We start from the raw sequence: 19,390 nt of genomic DNA, 5'->3' as shown, positions 1-19,390 counted from the left end.
CGGTGCTCTTGTTAATTATAGCAACAATATTTTTATGCCCCTGTTAAGTTTTTGAACTGTTTGTCAGTCAGTCCGTCTGTCTGTATGTCTGTCCGAAAATTTTTACATTGCCCATAACTTTTGCAATATTGAAGATAGCAGCTTGATATTTGGCATGTATTTGTATCTCATAGAGCTGCACATTTTCAGTAGTGAAAGGTCAAGATCAAGGTAATCCTTGAAGGCAAAAGATCAAATATATGGCTTCAAAGCGGCGAAGTAGGGGGCATTGTGTTTTTGACAAAGACATTTCTTGTTTTCAGACAATGCATTTACTATTGTAGTATAAAATATATTATGTTATAACAAATCTATGATGTTGGGATAATAGGACGGTTGATCTAGACAGCCCTTTTGACAAATGACCACATTGCCCTTTTCAAATCCTAGCTGGAGCACTGCAATATTAAGCATGCTTATTATTCCCCGCCAAAGGCGAAGGGATATAGAGTTGGGCTTGTCCGTCCGTCTATCACAAAACTTTTTAGGGCTAAATCTCAGAAACTATATAAGATATCAACATGAAACTTCATACATTGTAGGTGTATAGATATCAACAAGGAGAAATGCCATGAACCATAACCATAACCCTTCACTTTTTAGCTCACCTGTCACGAAGTGACATGGTGAGATTATGTGACTGTGTTATGTCGGCGTCCGTTGTGCGTGTGTGCGTGCATGCGTGTGTCTGTCAACAATTTGTCAACAATTTGTTTGTGTAGACAGTAGAGGAACATGTAGCAGTTTTCATCCAATCTTTATGAAATTTGGTCAGAATGTTTATCTTGATGAAATCTGGGTTGGGATTGTATTTGGGTCATCTTGGGTCAAAAACTAGGTCACTTGGTCAAATAATAGAAATACATTGTGTAGACGATAAAGGTCACATTTTTCATCCAATCTTGATGAAATTTGGTCAGAATGTTTATCTTGATGAAATCTGGGTTGGGATTGTATTTGGGTCATCTGGGGTCAAAAACTGAGTCACTAGTCAAATAATAGAAAAACCTTGTGTAGACAATAGAGGTCACAGTTTTCATCCAATCTTTATGAAATTTGGTCGGAATGTTTATCTTAATGAAATCTGGGTTGGGATTGTATTTGGGTCATCTGGGGTCAAACGGTAGGTCAATAGGTCAAATAATAGAAAAACCTTGTGTAGACAATAGAGGTCACATTTTTCATCCAAACTTAATAAAATTTTGCCAGAACGTTAATCTTGATGAAATCTGGGTTGGGACTGTATTTGTGTCATCTGGGGTTAAAAAACTAGGTCACTATGTCAAATCATAGAAAATCCTTGTGTTGATAATAGAGGTCATAGTTTTCATCTGATCTTAATGAAATATGGTCAGAATGTTTATCTTGATAATATCTGATTTTGGATGGTATATGGGTCATCTGGGGTCAAGAATTAGGTCACCAGGCCAATTCTTGTAAAACCTTGTGTAGATGAAAGAGGTCACAGTATTCATCACTTCTTAATGAAATTTGTCAGAATGTATTAATTAATAAAATCTGGCTTGGGATTGTAGATGGGTCTGATAGTATTTAAGTTGATGTAGCAAGGTTAGTCAGGTGAGCGATTCAGGGCCATCGTGGCCCTCTTGTTGAGAAAGAGTTATTACCCTTTTTTTGATGTATGATTATTTTTTCAGGGCTATATCTCAGATACAATGCAAGATTTCAACATGAAACTTCATGGGTGTATTGATATAAATGAGGAGAAGTGCCATGCTTTAGAACCATAACCCTTCACTTTCTTAAATAAGAGTTACTGCCCTTTATTGTTTTTGTATGATGGAATTATTCAGGGCTATATCTCAAATGGGATACAGCATTTCAACTTAAAACTTCATGGGTGTTCAGAAATCAATGGGAAGAAGTGTCATGCACAAGAACCATATACCTGCTCTTTTTAGCTCATCTATTTTTTGAAAAAAAATTATGAGCTATTGTCATCACCTTGGCGTCGGCGTCGGCGTTGGCGTCCGGTTAAGTTTTGCGTTTAGGTCCACTTTTCTCAGAAAGTATCAATGCTATTGCATTCAAACTTGGTACACTTACTTACTATCATGAGAGGACTGGGCAGGCAAAGTTAGATAACTCTGGCGTGCAATTTGACAGAATTATGTGCCCTTTTTATACTTAGAAAATTGAAAATTTTGGTTAAGTTTTGCGTTTAGGTCCACTTTTCTCAGAAAGTATCAATGCTATTGCATTCAAACTTGGTACACTTACTTACTATCATGAGAGGACTGGGCAGGCAAAGTTAGATAACTCTGGTGTGCATTTTTACAGAATTATGTGCCCTTTTTATACTTAGAAAATTGAAAATTTTGGTTAAGTTTTGTGTTAAGGTCCATTTTATTCTGTAAGTATCAAAGCTATTGCTTTCATACTTGCAACACTTACTAACTATCATAAGGGGACTGTGCAGGCAAAGTAATGTAACTCTGACTGGCATTTTGACAGAATTATGGGCCCTTTTTATACTTAGAAAATTGAAAATTTGGTTAAGTTTTGTGTTTAGGTCCACTTTATTCCTACAGTATCAAAGCTATTGCTTTCATACTTGCAACACTTATTAACTATCATAAGGGGACTGTGCAGGCAAAGTTATGTAACTCTGACTGGCATTTGGACGGAATTATGGGCCCTTTATACTTAGAAAATTGAAAATTTGGTTAAGTTTCGTGTTTTGGTCCACTTTACTCCTAAAGTATCATAGATATTGCTTTCATACTTGGAACACTCGCAAACTATCATAAGGGTACAGTAAAAGGACAAGTTGCATAACTCTGGTTGTCATTTTTACGGAATTATGGCCCTTTTTTGACTTAGTAACTTTGAATATATGGTTAAATTTTGTATTTCGATCCACTTTACTTCTTAACTATCAAGGCTATTGCTTTCAAACTTCAAATACTTTCATGCTGTCATAAGGTTACTGTACCTGGAAAGTTGAATTTTACCTTGACCTATAAATGACCTTCACTCTCAAGGTCAAATTATTAAATTTTGCTAAAATTGCCATAACTTCTTTATTTATGATTAGATTTTATTGATACTTTGACAAAACTACTCTTACCTGACATACCACAATAGACTCCACCCAAACCATTCCCCGTGCCTTTTTTTTTTTTTTTTTTTAAGATCATCTCACAAATGACCACCACACCCTCACACTAAACCCCCCCCCCCCCCCACACCCCCCCCCCCCAATTTTTTTTATTTTTTTTTTGAAACGGTTAAAACACACAAATATTTATTTCTATTATTTTATGTTTGAAATATCGTCCAACCATAGCACCCAAGAATCCCAACCCACCCCCCCCCCCCCCCCCCCCCACCCGAATCCCCCCCCTAATTTTTTTTTTTTTTAAGATCATCTCACAAATGACCACCACACCCTCACACTATACCACCCCCCCCCCCAAATTTCATTTTTTTTTTTAAACGGTTAAATATCACAAATATTTATTTTTATTATTTTATGTTTGAAATACCGTCCAACCATCGCACCACCCCACCCCCACTATACACCCCTCTTCACTCCACCCCTCCCTCCTTTGTGATTGAAAATGAGAGTCCCTTCACCTTTAAAAAGAAAATAGATGAGCGGTCTGCACCCGCAAGGCCATGCTCTTGTTTAACTAAGAGTTATTGTCCTTTCTTCTTTTTGTTTTATGTTACATGTACTTTTCAAGGCTGTATCTCAGATACGCTACAATATTTCAACATGAAACTTCATGGGTGTGTAGATATCAATGAGGAGAATTGCAATTCATAAAAACAATTACCCTACACTATATTGTTACCTATAACTTATAACCCTACACTACTGGAATTTGCACTAATCCATAAACAAAGTTTATTTGACAGGCAATATCAATTTAAAGAATTTGCTTTTTGTTAAATTGTTGTTCTGCACTTAAATTGAATAAGAATTTCATTGAAAATAAATTTGTGTAAAATCTTAATGTTCAGAAATTGTTGATGTGTTCTCTAAATTTAATTTTGTCAGGTTTACTTAATAATGGTGAATAATCTACGTGTGTTTCTTTTTAATCATATGAAGTGTAGACTTTTGCAAAGAAAACACACTTATGAATTTGAAATTTTGCCCAAAAGTAAAACATAGAAGACAATGCGTTTGATTCTTAATTGAGTGTATTTCTGTTCAAAAACAAAATATGTAGTTTTGATTGTAAAATTGTTTATCTATAAAAAATAATTACATCCTTGTCATGTGACTCAAATTAAGTATATTGATGTGGTGTAGTGGATAATTCAGGGCCGTCAATCTGTAAAATTCACGGCCGAAATTCGGCCGCATTCCCCTACCAGAAAAGTATACTTTTTTTCTCCTTTTGGGGGGAAAAATTCCCCTTAAAAAAATATAAAAAAATATTATTTTTTTTTAGTAGATAGATGTGTCTCATGATTATTAAATCTCAATTCTATTTTAATTTTATCTTGTCCAACATACTTAATTATGAAAAAAGCAATGAATATAGTGCAAACATGTACAAATGTAATAATTAGAGAGTAAGTAAAAAAATCCCCCAAAAAGGGAAACACCGCAAAAATTCCCCCTGCTATGGGTAGCGACCCGCTTCCCTTAAAATGGATTGAGGGCCCCCATAATGGTGTCCACCTGGCGACTGGGAGATCAAGGGTTCAATCCCCACTGTAGAAGCCCTCTTTAGATGTCCTCAAAGACACCAAGTATTGGTTCTACTCCGGAAATTGAATCAAGAGCGCTTCAGTAAGCCTTTGGCTTTCAATACAATCAAGCTTAAATAAATATGTTGAATCTAAATTAACAGGACTTGCTTTTATGTCAGTAAATTTTTGCACAGGCAACAATTCGGGGAGAAGACTCTCTACTCTCGCACAGAAGACATCAGCCTTCGACGTCCCATGGCGCCGTCCTTGGTCGCCATGGGCAACGTGCCTCCGACCGTGGCCTCGGTACCGCCCGTGCTGCCATCTGCTTACGCCATGGGCAGGGGCCGTGGTAGGGGCATAGCAGCTGTTGGCATGCAGAATGGGGCACCAGGTAAGAGGCATAAGAAAACAAACATTAGTTACCACAATGTTTCTGGAATTCACAGATGAAAAGGTTTCTGTAGTTTAACATTCCACAATTTACCATGTATTATGTGCATCCAAGTGTAACCCAACCATTTATTATGCAAAATGGAGAAAAAAAGTTTTCTTTTAATGAAAATATGGCAAAAACAATGAATTTTGAACAACCTAGCAATAAGATAGCGTTGTATAAATTTTTAACGCTCACCAACTTTTAAGATTGAAATTTGGGGGATGTAAAACTGGGCATGATACATGGTAAAGTACGTATTCAATCATGGACTGTAAGATATTTAGTTATAAGGTTAAAGAGGTGAAAAATCAGCCAATAGGTTGTTTTTTTCAACAAGCGTTACCTCAAGCTTCATTGATAAAAAAAGTGTGAAAACAGGCATTAGAAGAGAAAACAACCTCAACATTAGCAATCCTTTTAATCAAACCTTAGTTATATGTACTTAATATATAAAGGATTAAAAGTAGTGAAGACTGAAATCTCTATATATAAAGGATAAGAAGTAGTGAAGACGGAAATACCTTAATAATAAAGGATAAAAACTAGTGAAGACAGAAATATTTTAATAGATAAACAAAAGTAGTGAAGATGGAAAAACCTTGATAAATAAAAAATAAAAAGCAGTGAAGATGGAAATACTGTCTACTTCAACATGTTGGAACTTCGTGTTGTGCGAGTTCAAGATAACAAAGTGCACCTGTATGTGTACATTTTCTTTACACATTAAAAACTAAACTTTTGTTTAAAGTGGGTTTTTGTTAAGAATAGACCTTTAAATGAAAAATATCATAAAAGTGGAAAATGTCGTCCCTGATAAGCCTGTGTGGACCGTGTAGTCTGAGATGTCACTTTATGCACATGATTTAACCCATTTATGCCGATTGGACTCTCCCATCCTTCAAAATTGGATGAATTTATATCCAAAATTAGGGATGTCTAGTATATTTTTTTCTATATTTAGAATATTTCTTACAGAAACAGGCTTTCTACTGGTCCCTACTTTTCCCTATTTTTTTTCTTAACCCTACTTTTCCCTACTTTTTTCAAAAATAGCCCTATTATCCCTACTTTTTCATTTTGCAAGTAAAATAAATAAAATGTAAAATGAAGGCTTACATTATTCTTCTTTAGATATTTTCAGAATTTCCATCCATTATGAATCTTTTGTAATGAGTACAGTTCAGTTGTGTTTGGGGGATCACCTTGTGATGTCCATCCTTGAAAGCACCATGGTTCCTTGGCTAGTCAGTACAGAGTGAGACATACTGGTCTTTAGGTAAGATGATATATTTTTAAACTGAAAATACATGTATGTTCTATTTAATCATAACATATATGCTTCTCGAAAAAGAGGTGACAGGTATGCACGCTTCATCTAGACTTTATACTGCAAAGTTTCTTTTTTCCCCAATGATACTACTTACTGAGGGAACCCACAAATGCCATGCGGTGTTTTAAACCTGATGGGTTAAATTCGTAATTGCAGCTGCTGCTTTGCTTTCTTACAAAATACTTTTAAGTTTATATGTTAAGTCACTTTTCTGAACTGTCATATTAATCATTAATGATTTTGTATGACACAACAAAAAAGGGAGGGGTGATTTGCCATTGTTTGTCTGTCCGTCCATCTGGCTGTCCATAGCCCAAAGTTTGTGTCGCGCAGAACTCAAAAGTTTAACTGCTTGAGCCATCTTTCTGTGAATAGTTGTCAGCATGTGAACTTGTATACCTGAGTATTTTGATGAAAGTGTATCAGATATCTATGGAGTTATGGCCCCTGATTTAGCGAACGATAGGAATCTTTGTGACAGAGCCAAATTGTGGGGGCATCTGTGTCCTATGGACACAAATATACTTTAAAATTTATACATTGATTAGAATTTGATTAACACCATGGCATTTGTAGTTTGATATGAGACACTGCATTGACCAACTGCTTTAACCAGCCTTTTGCTTTGTGTCAATACTATGTTGCAGCAGTGACATACTAACAACTTAGATCCATACAATGTCCATTTTAATACTATAAATAGTCAGTTTCACTAACATAAAAATTACTCGTAACCACTCTTAATCATTCAATTTGTATATGCATTTGCGTTAAATGGCGGACATTTGTGTTTACTAAATTCTTTAAAACATTCATTGTCAATATTGGCAGTATTTTGGTTTTGAAAAAAGAAATCGTAATAATAATGGATTATTGGCTAATGGATAGAATTGGAATATGCAAAGATCTATCAATATAATATGTTTTTACATTGTACAGTATACTAAAAATGTGAAAATCTGAAAATTTTCCCTTCTTTTTAGATCTCATTTTAACTTTTTGTGCTCTGAGAATATCAGTATTTTGCCCCTCAAAATGTATAGAATTCGTTTACGGTCGGGGGGCTTCGCTCCCCAGGCCTCCCTACCAGGGCCTTGCCCTGGACCCACAAGGTTGGTGGCCCCCTTGATGCCCGGGCTTATCAGTTACTGTTCCACATAATCCTTTGCAATCATAATGACAACCCTGTATGGTTTGAAACTAATTTTGCTTAACCCTTTACTCCATGTATACTCTTTTCAGGGTTTTTTTTGGCCCGATTTTATAGCCGAAATTCGGCTATGTTCCCAATCCCAAAAAGTATACTTTTTTCCCAAAATGTGTCAAAAAATTCCCAATTTCCAAAAAAAAAAAAAAATTTTTTTTTTTTTTTTTTTTTTAGAAAGAAGTCTAATGCACATTTTATCTCAAGTTTAATTCAATTTCATCTAACAAAGTATAATACGATTTTGTTCTTTTAATTTGAACGATTATAAAGAGTTATATCAAATTTAGTATTTCCCTAATCAGTGGACTTTTCATGTGGAAAAAAGGCTAATTAATTTATTTTCCCAATTTCATGAAAATGCCGATAAATTTCCAATTCCAAAGCCATGGGCTAGCTTCCCAAAAAGTGGAAAAAAACCTGCTTTTTAACACCTTAGCATACGGAATAGACCTTAGTCTCTGTTTGCTTATACAGTAATAATAAAAATATTATTCTTCACTATTGCCTGTGGTGAGAAAATTCTTTGTTTTAGTACTAATGCAAGAATACTTATATATTCATAGTTGGTGAAGTTTGGTACATATTTATGGAGGGAAGGGGTAATACTTAGAGCTTTTGTACTTTGCTTTATAAGATTAACAGTGTATGTTTTGAATGTCATGTTAATTATTGTATTCCATTGTGTTAAATGAGAAATAAAAATTTCAGGTGCCTATATTTCAAGGATGGGCAGGACAAGGCATTCTCACAGCATCAGATGGAGTAGGATATGTATTAATTTAACGTTAATTCCAGCTGAAAAATGGTAATAATTTTCTTATTTAGCCCTACTTTTTAACAGTAAAAATCCCTACTTTGCCCTACTTTTTGCTAAAATCTTGCCCTACTTTTGCATACATGCCATACGTCCCGATCTCGGCAGGACAGTCCCGCTTTTGAGCCCTTTGTCCCGCCGTCCCGATATGAGACGATTTGTCCCGACATTCGTAAAAAACGATGTAAGGTCTATAGGTTCCCAATAAAATTCGCTACTCAAGCTCTGTTTCGCTAACACTTACCCCCGCTAATCCCTTTATTGCCCCCAATTAACAATCCGATTCCACTTATCGTGTGTACCAGTGATATTGTTTATGACACCTTATCAGCGATTTATTGGCTTATTATTGATTTCATCAGGCATTCACACCATGGTGGTCTTCAAGATAGTGGTCGCTTATTGCTATCGATAGTTGTATTATAATTAAATAAATGTTGAAAATGTGTTTATTTTTGTATTTGTTTGAAACGGTTTACAAAACAATTGTTTTGTAAAATTAACTCTACGTCATTAATGAGTCTTTTACATGCAATGTTTAGTTCATAAATAGCGGGATAATCAGAATGTGCAATATACCAAAATCGCAAAAACAGTCCAATAAGTGATACCCATCCTGTCTAGTGTAATTGGGTGTAATTGTTATAAAAACAACGAGGTGCTATGCATGACAGTTTGACCCTACTCCAATTAAGCTAAAAACAACGAGGTGCTATGCATGACAGTTTGACCCTAATCCAATTAAGCCGCGACAATTGACAAGTAACAAACTGCGCATGGATACATGCTTAAAAAAACATCGCAACAAACAGTCAAAGTGGTACCCATCTTGTCTTGTGTTATTGTAATAAAAACAACGTGTTGGTATTCATGACAGTTTGACACTACCCCTTCTCAAAATAAAATACACTTTTTAACAAAATACGCTTTAAAAAGTGTATTTTTTCTGCATTTTTACCGAAAAGTGTATTTTTTCTGCATTTTTTTCATAATTAAGTGCACTAAAGCGCATTTTTTCTGTATTTTCATTATCTTTAAGTGTATTTTACTGTACTTTAAGTGTATCTTCTGTAGACAAAGTGCATCTTTTTATGCAATAAGTGCATTTTTTCAATGAAGTGCATTTTTTGTGCATATTAGTGTATCTTCTGATTTGCAAAAAATATATTCTTTCTGTACAAGTGTAGTTTTAGTGCATCTTCATAAAAAAGAGCAACACTATAGCAATTAACTGAAGTTAAAGGACAGAGATATAGTGTTTAATAGGAGGATTGTACTGAATTCTTTTTTATCTTCACATAATGTTTATGGTCTTATTATTACAATTTGTCTGCTCATAAAATAATAATATTATGTGAATCAGTAGAGCAGCTTTTAAAGGGAAAAGTACAACTAAATCAGGCTGTGGGTAAATAATTAAAAATATTGAAAGTGTCAAAAAAATTATGTGGGCTTGCCAGAATCAATTATATCTTCACAACATAAAAAACAAGTATTTGAACTTCCTTACACTGATATTTAACCCCAATTCAATTAATGTCTACCACATTGACTATTAACATACATTTTAAAAGACAATTTAAATAATATTTATAATATTATATTTATTTCCTAACACCATTCAGTATGTTATATTGAAATATTCACAATTAAACATAATATGCTAAGTGTGCTGTGTATTATTCAATAAATATCAGATTAGATCAGGATCAGATAAGAGATCAATTAGCATCATAAACAGTAATCCCTATCAGTGCTCAATCTAGCCAAAACAAAGGGGTGTTTATAGAATTTTGATTGGTTCTGGGACCATCTATTTGAAAACAAACCACTTTTGATTGGTTGGAGCACAGCAAGTTATTTGGAGCACAGGAAGTTATTTTTGTAAACAATTTGGTTTCAGCAACTTAAATTGAGCTAAATTTTTAGGTATAATTCAGCAACATTAATTCTAGTGTCAAATGTCTTAATATTCTTTCAGCACATGAACTATTGTGTGATGAAAACAATGTGTATTTACTACAATGTGTAAATCAACAATAAGTTTGTTGCAATGAAGATTCAAAGTGGGTGGTTAAAGTGATCAACAACTGCCGTTTTTGTTTTTTTGGAATGCTGAAGAACAGCTGTAACAGGTTTGTATTTTCATTTCTGCATCTCTTTTTAATTAAATTAATTATGATCATTATCATATTTATGTATTGTCACTGGGAAATGTAACTGGATGAGTAAATGTAATGCAATTTTAAGGAAAACAAGAGCGCCGCATGACGGAGCAATATACGCCCGATTCGTGTGCCATTGGAGATGATACACTGACGATTGATGTATTTGTTTTGGAAATAAGCAAAAAAAACAACAACTAGAGCTTTGTCACTGAATGTGACTTATACCCCCATACCACTTTGACGCAGGATAAAAAGTTGTTTAAAAGTTTCGGATGAATACAATTTGAATTAGAGTCCGGACAAAGTGGCGCCGTTGAAAATGCACTAATTGACCCTATGACCTAGTTCTTGACCCGACATGACCCATATTCGAACTTGACCTAGATATCAACTAGATGCAACTACTGACCAAGTTTGGTAAAGATCGGATGAATACAATTTGAATAAGAGTCCGGACAAAGTGGCGCTGTTGAAAATGGACTAATTGACCCTATGACCTAGTTTTTTACCTGGCATGACCCATATTCGAACTTGGCCTAGATATCAACTAGATGCAACTACTGACCAAGTTTGGTGAAGATAAGATTTATACAATTTGAATTAGAGTCCGGACAAAGTAAAATGCACTAATTGACCCTTTGACCTAGTTTTTGACCCAGCATGACCCATATTCGGACTTGACCTAGATATCAACTAGATGCAACTACTGACCAAGTTTGGTGAAGATCGGATGAATACAATTTGAATTAGAGTCCGGACAAAGTGGCGCCGTTGAAAATGCACTAATTGACCCTATGACCTAGTTTTTGACCCGGCATGACCCATATTCGAACTTGGCCTATATATCAACTAGATGCAACTGCTGACCAAGTTTGGTGAAGATCGGATGAATACAATTTGAAATAGAGTCCGGACAAAGTGGCCCCTTTGAAAATGCACTTATTGACCCTATGACCTAGTTTTTGACCCGGCATGACCCATATTCGAACTTGGCCTAGATATCAACTAGATGCAACTGCTGACCAAGTTTGGTGAAGATCGGATGAATACAATTTGAATTAGAGTCCGGACAAAGTGATGCCTTCCGCCCGCCGCCCGCCCGCCGCCCGCCCGCCCGCCAAGGGGTTTCACATAATACGTCCCGTATTTTATACGGGCGTATAAAAACACCATTTGAATTATTATGGCTGTATTTTATGGTTATTATCATCTTAAAATTTATTTATACCTATTTCTTGTCATTAATGAACAGATTTCTTTCCCCCATATTTAATCAGAACTTTAATATTTTATATTTGAAGGTTAAACCCCAAGGTGAAATTTACATTGATCGGAAGATCCATTGGACAGAATGTGCATCATCGCCTGCCAAAAAAGGGAGCAAAAAGGGGACTACCTGATGTATGGACATGTATACCAGGCCAACTTGAGGGGAACAGGAGTGGGAAACCGTGCCCTGTAGCTTGTCCTTGACCAAGAAAAGATGGATTTGTTGAGAGGTAAAACTATATAATAAAGGTTATTGCAATTCAAAGACGTCACACTTCCGACCAGTCCACACAGCCAAAGGAGAGCACATATATTAGTACATTTATTAACAGTATTTTCTATCAAACGTAATTTCTTTAAATTATTTATGAAAAGCGTTAAGTCACATGTGATCACGAGATTAAAATTGCAAAAATAAACAAACAAAAACAACAAGCCAACAAACTTGTTTTGATTTAAATTTATGATATTTATAGCAACTGTTGAACAAGATTACCATAACAGCAATATTTAACACTTACATTATAAAACATCTTTCAGGACCTGATCTCAAATGAGAGCATGCACGAGAAGCGCCTCGCAGACCATGACAGTAGTATTCAGATCTGATCAGCTGGTGAAGTGCTCTATAAAGGGTTGTTTATGAATGCATTCTTTGTAATGAACAGTGTATAACAACAAATATAGTGACAGGGGCTAAGCTGCTAAATATTGTCAGCATGTATGCAGTGATTTTCTTTGGAAATTCAAAACAACCTGTACGTACTGGCTCTCAGAAGGGCATGTTTTAGCGCAATAATGAACAAAAAAAGGAAGATCTTAAAAATAAGGTATAGATTTATATAAATTTCATGAATACTGTTCATTTATCATATATTAGGATCCAGAATATGATTGAATTAAATGTGCTGCTTTTGTCCATATTAAAAAGGGATTTGGAATTAATGTAATATATAAAAATCTAGTAAATGATAGGGAAAACATTTCAGCTTAAGGAGGGGAAATCTTTAATATGTTTGAAGTGGAAACCACCTGTATTTGGCTGTTAATCAGTTACCGATAATCAGAGGGGAGAACAAGAGTGCCAAACTGTCACAAGATACGCCCTTCGAAGGTTTTGGACACCATGCTCAATGCTTGAAATGCACTAAGTGACATCGTGACCTCGTTTTTGACCCGGCATGACCCATATTTGAACTTGACCTACATATCATCTAGACACATTTTCTGACCAAATTAGGTGAAGATCGGATAAAAAACTACTTCAATTAGAGAGCGGACACCATGCTAAATGCTTGAAATGCACTATGTGACCTCGTGACCCCGTTTTTGACCCGGCATGACCCATATTCGAAATTTACCTACATATCATCTACACACAACTTCTGATCAAATTAGGTGAAGATCGGATGAAAACTACTTCAATAAGAGAGCGGACACCATGCTAAATGCTTGAAATGCACTATGTGACCTCATGACCTAGTTTTTGACCCTGCATGACCCATATTTGAACTTGACCTACATATCATCTAGACACAACTTCTGACCAATTTGGTGAAGATCGGATGAAAACTACTTCAATTAGAGAGCGGACACCATGCTAAATGCTTGAAATGCACTAAGTAACCTCGTGACCTCGTTTTTGACCCGGCATGACCCATATTCGAACTTGACCTACATATCATCTAGACACAACTTCTGACCAAATAAGGTGAAGATCGGATGAAAACTTCTTCAATTAGAGAGCGGACACCATGCTTAATGCTTGAAATGCACTAAGTGACCCCGTGACCTAGTTTTTGACCCAGCATGACCCATATTCGAACTTGACCTAGATATTGTCTAGACACAACTTCTGCCCAAGTTTGGTGAAGATCGGATGAAAACTATTTGAATTAGAGAGCGGACACTGCCATGGACGCCGCCCGCCAAGGGTGAAACTATAATACGTCCCGTTTTTAAAACGGGCGTATCACAAGAATAAAATTATAATAAGAGTCCGGACAAAGTGGCGCTGTTGAAAATGGACTAATTGACCCTATGACCTAGTTTTTTACCTGGCATGACCCATATTCGAACTTGGCCTAGATATCAACTAGATGCAACTACTGACCAAGTTTGGTGAAGATAAGATTTATACAATTTGAATTAGAGTCCGGACAAAGTAAAATGCACTAATTGACCCTTTGACCTAGTTTTTGACCCAGCATGACCCATATTCGGACTTGACCTAGATATCAACTAGATGCAACTACTGACCAAGTTTGGTGAAGATCGGATGAATACAATTTGAATTAGAGTCCGGACAAAGTGGCGCCGTTGAAAATGCACTAATTGACCCTATGACCTAGTTTTTGACCCGGCATGACCCATATTCGAACTTGGCCTATATATCAACTAGATGCAACTGCTGACCAAGTTTGGTGAAGATCGGATGAATACAATTTGAAATAGAGTCCGGACAAAGTGGCCCCTTTGAAAATGCACTTATTGACCCTATGACCTAGTTTTTGACCCGGCATGACCCATATTCGAACTTGGCCTAGATATCAACTAGATGCAACTGCTGACCAAGTTTGGTGAAGATCGGATGAATACAATTTGAATTAGAGTCCGGACAAAGTGATGCCTTCCGCCCGCCGCCCGCCCGCCGCCCGCCCGCCCGCCAAGGGGTTTCACATAATACGTCCCGTATTTTATACGGGCGTATAAAAATCACTGGTATGAGCTTGATATTTTCAATTGTTAATTCCAGATAGGCAATAGCCCGTTTGAATCCTCTCTTTTATGTAGATATGTAACATTTGTTTTGTTTTTTAAGGTTTAACATTCTAATAAAAGTGTGTATTTATCTATTGAATTGTACTTTTTGTTTTTTATGAATGTGTTTACACTAACCTTTCATTTAAAGAATGAATGCTGACTTCAAAATGCTGGGATTTTTTTAAAATTTGGTTAATTTTTAAGCATATTAATTTGAAGTGATGAAAAGTACACTTGAGCGTATAATGCGCTTAAAAAATTCACTTCCAACACTTCAAAAAGTGTATCATTTGTATGACTGAAAATGCACTCAAGTGTATTAATGCGCTTAAAAATTCACTTTTAATATTGTAAGGTGTATTATTTGTATGACCGGGAATGCACTCAAGTGTATTAATGCGCTTAAAAAAATTCACTTTCAATTTTGTAAGGTGAATTATTTGTATCAGTGGAAATGCACTCAAGTGTATTAATGCGCTTACAAAAATTCACTTTGAATACTCAATGAAGTGTATTATTTGTATGACTGGAAATGCACTCAAGTGTATTAATGCGCTAAAATAATTTGCTTTTAATTCTGTAATGTGTATTATTTGAATGACTGGAAATGCACTCAAGTGTATTAATGCGCTTTAAAAAATTTACTTTGACCATGAAGTGTATTATTTGTATGTCTTAAAATACACTCAAGTGTATAAATGCACTTAAAAATAAACTTAAGCGCACTTATTATCATAATAAACGCACTTAAGTGTATTATTTCGTGGAAAAAAATACACTTAAATGTATAAACACACTAGTAAAAAGTGTTTTTTTTTAACACATTAAAATGCACTTGTTAAGCAAAAAATACGGTGCCAATAACATGCGCATTAAATGCGCATTTAATGTGCATTTAATGCACATTAAATGCGCATTTAGTGCTATTTTTCGAGAAGGGACCCCAATACAGCGCCTGACAATTCACAATTCAGTTTAATCTGTGTATATAAGAAGAAAACAAAATATGATTCTTAACATTAGAGAAAAATAATTCGAGTAAAGCATCCATAGACTTCTTTTTTATGAAAAAGAAAAAAATCCATAGACTTCTTTTGTCCTTTTGTTTTTGTTGGTGTAAAAAGGGTTGAGGCGTTGTTGAGAGTTAAAATGAACACAAAGACGGTTTGCTTCCACCAAAAACCTACCTCCGAAATGTGTACGGCCGCGCATTCCGTGTGTAACTGATGTAACTGTTCGGTAGATAGTTTACTGTAACCGTACTTTCAGTGTACTGAATAGCCTCCCCTGCGTTATTGTTTGCCATTGAAATTAATATAATGAGTATTGTTGTCGTAATGTTCTAGATTTTGTACTCTAAAAAGATGAATATTATCCTCGTTGTTTGCTATTGTATTATTTTATAAAACTGCTATTGTTATGTTTTACATTCCATGCTTCATATCAGATATTTTATGTCTTGAATAAAAGTATCAAGAGTATTTGTTAGTACTATACTTTTTTCAGAAAAGGTGAAATGATAGATCGTTTTAGGTGTCCCGCTTTTTGGTCAAATGTCCCGACAATTTTTTATGTAATGTCCCGCTTTGGACCTAAAAAATTATGGCATGTATGACTTTTGCCCTAGTTTTTTGTGGAGAGGCAGTAGAAAGCCTGCAGAAATTACTTTCAGCAAACAGCGCAGACCCAGATGAGACACTGCATGATACAGCGTCTCATCAGGCTCTACGCTGTTTGCCAAGGCCTTTTTTATAGACGCTAGGCATAAATGGGTTAAAGTCCAGATTTTCCCAGAACAAGGCTCACATGAATATCATTCCTAATATCATATAAAATGAATTGTTACAGGACTTCCAAGTGGACAGTTTGGACGTGGAACCGTGATGCCCCAGAGCACCGCCGGGATGACCTTCACCCCGGGTGTAGGGCGGGGTCACATTGCCCCACCCCCTGGATACTGCGTCCCCAAAGTGACTCCAAGTGACTACTAATGGTGGGTTAAATCAACGGTTATATCTGCAGGGGTGTTGTTTCTGCTCCTTTTAGCTGATTTCCTCCTGTTCAATGTAAAACTGATTTTACAAGTTGTTATTAACTTTGCTAGATCTATATACAAATAAAGAGTTAAGTTGAAAGCTGTAATTATGAGGATTGTTGGAAGATATTTTAGGGTTAGCTTGAAGATATTTTGTGAAATATGAGAAACAAGTGTTGTGAATTTTCCCCCTTTCAACTGATTTCTTCCCTTTCAATGTCAAATTAATTTTACAAATAGTTATTAACCCTTTCAGTGCGGGAACCGCATTTTAAAAGCTTTTGCAAACAGTTTGGATCCAGATGAGACGCCACAGAACGTGGCGTCTCATCAGGATCCAAACTGTTTGCTATTCTGATAGTATTTTTTGAAAAAAAATCGAAGAAAATGCTAATTTTAGAAATTCAGCAGACGACATTTTAGCAGACTACAAATTTCCCAGCATGCAAAGGGTTAACTATGCTGAATCTATATTTATGTAAAGAGTTTATTTGAAGCCTGCTAGAGTGGTAGGGTATTTTCCTAACCTGAGGTTGTTCTTTAATCACAGCCCCCGTCTTCAAATTGTCCTATATCTAGAGTTAAACAGTAAACTAATGGTCAGGTTCATAGTTCAAAGCTTTTGTGGGACTGATCTTATTAGATGACCTGGGGTCGTATTCCAGAAGCATCTTAAGTTAAATTTTATTTTTAACCAGGTTTTCCGAAGGAAAAAACTGGTAATTAGATTGGCGAATGCAGGCGGGCTGGCGGGCGGGCGGAACAAGCTTGTCCGGGCCATAACTATGTCGTTCATTGTCAGATTTTAAAATCATTTGGCACATTTGTTCACCATCATTGGACGGTGTCGCGCGAAATAATTACGTCGATATCTCCAAGGTCAAGGTCACACTTTGAGTTCAAAGGTCAAAAATGGCTATAAATGAGCTTGTCCTGGCCATAACTATGTCATTCATTGTGAGATTTTAAAATCATTTGGCACATTTGTTCACCATCATGGGACGGTGTGTTGCACGAAAGAATCACGTCAATATCTCCAATGTCAAGGTCGCCAAGACTAAAAATAGATTTTTTTTTAAAACAAACTTACAAAGGGGGTTAATTTTGTTTGTTCATTTCAAAAGTTCAGTTTGAGTTTTCTCCCTTTATCAGATTTTTTTTCACAATGAAAACCTGGTTTTGTGACAATTTTGTCCCTTGTTATCCTTAAATTTGGAAATTTTCTTAGGTGTTTCATTTCATATTGCCATAGATTGGCATCAAGTTATATATTTAAATAACATCATAATGCCAATGTTATTTTAGGAATACCAAAAAAAACATGCATTCCCTATTTAGTAAAGTAATACAAAACCTTGTAATTTTGAACTTAAGTGAAATTATTATTTAAGAAATGACTTAAGATGTTTCTGGAATTTCGCCACAGAACACACAGTGCTCAATGTGTGCTATTGTGATCATGCTGTACCAGCATTGTGCAGTGTCCGGTGCACATCATCAATTCTTAGCCCATTACCACATAGCCATGTCTTTGGGATATATTGATGGGTTTTGTAATAACTTTGCGCATATTGTCCATCATCAGTTTTCATATCTCGAGGGGCAAGAACACACTTTGTGGTTAAAGGTCAAATTTCTTACAACCTACCACAAATTGAGAAGAGTGAGTGTTGCCTATTCCATTCTTGAAGGTCAAAAGACAAAGTTGGTCATAAATAGCTTATGTTTGACATAAATAAAGCCTTGAGACAAACGTGGAATATGGGGTTATCACATGCTCTATGGACACATTTTTTGTTCATTAAGATCTTTCTTATTGTTTTCTTACTAAGTTTGTACCTTCTCTCAGGTCAGGTCATCAACAATTTGTGTCTGTAATCTCATGTGAACATTAAACCCTTTACCACTTAGATACTTTTTTTGACGCATTTGTTGTCCCTCAGAAAGTAAAATTTAATTACGGACCTTTTTTCACTAGATTCAAGTTTTAAAGACTTTATTTCAAGCCTTAGATACTGATGAGCAGCAAACAGCATAAAACCTGAACAGACTGCGAGTAACTCGCAGGCTGTTCTGGTTTTATGCTGTTTGCACATAGCCATTTTCACTTTGCTTCTGAGTGGGAAAAGGTTAAAGGCCAACATGGCCCTCATGTAGCCTTTGTTGAGTCATGCTCCCAAAGGCAAACAGCAAGCTTTTTTTCCGAATCCAGTTATAAAATTCCTAGTTTATGGTTTGAAAGTTGTGAATTCTTGAAGTTTCAAGTTGAAACTGGTAGATTCTGCCTAAGCATTTTTAAAACGAGCCATATAATTGGCTGTTGTTTCCCAATCTTCCAATTAAAATCGTGTTCTTAAAATGCGCTCAGCTGATTTGTTTGCAAATGGCGCTGTTGTGAAGAGAAAATTAAGATTATTGAAATAACAAATAGCAATCAAATAAACGACTGACATCACCTAGTCTGATAGGAATAATGAAATGTGTTTGTCAAAAAAAAGACTACGTTTTAGATACAAGCAACACATATTTTGTTACGAAATGTGCCCACTAAATATGTGTCACGGAAACCAGTGTTTGCAAATTGGAGTTTAGTCTACTCGCGAAGTAAAACAATTTAGAAGAGTATTGTTCGAATATGGAAATAGACAAACATGA

General features: G+C 35.7%; 1 protein-coding gene across 3 annotated transcripts in view; it reads left to right on the top strand.

Annotated features, from left to right (window-relative positions):
- The window catches only part of LOC127847698 (protein D7-like), a 44,825-nt gene that overhangs the window by 21,591 nt on the left and 3,844 nt on the right, over window positions 1-19,390 (top strand). For all 3 annotated transcript variants that reach the window (XM_052379776.1, XM_052379775.1, XM_052379777.1), the window contains 2 exons: window positions 4,905-5,104; window positions 16,549-16,693. In XM_052379776.1, the coding sequence (XP_052235736.1) occupies window positions 4,905-5,104; window positions 16,549-16,691 (343 nt within the window). In that variant the 3' untranslated portion in view covers window positions 16,692-16,693. The remainder of the gene's footprint in view (window positions 1-4,904; window positions 5,105-16,548; window positions 16,694-19,390) is intronic.

Source organism: Dreissena polymorpha, chromosome 10 (genome assembly GCF_020536995.1).
Source record: "Dreissena polymorpha isolate Duluth1 chromosome 10, UMN_Dpol_1.0, whole genome shotgun sequence".
Classification (NCBI taxonomy): Eukaryota; Metazoa; Mollusca; class Bivalvia; order Myida; family Dreissenidae; genus Dreissena; species Dreissena polymorpha.
The sequence above is the reverse complement of the archived record's forward strand: the minus strand, read 5'-3'. Positions and strand labels throughout refer to the sequence as shown.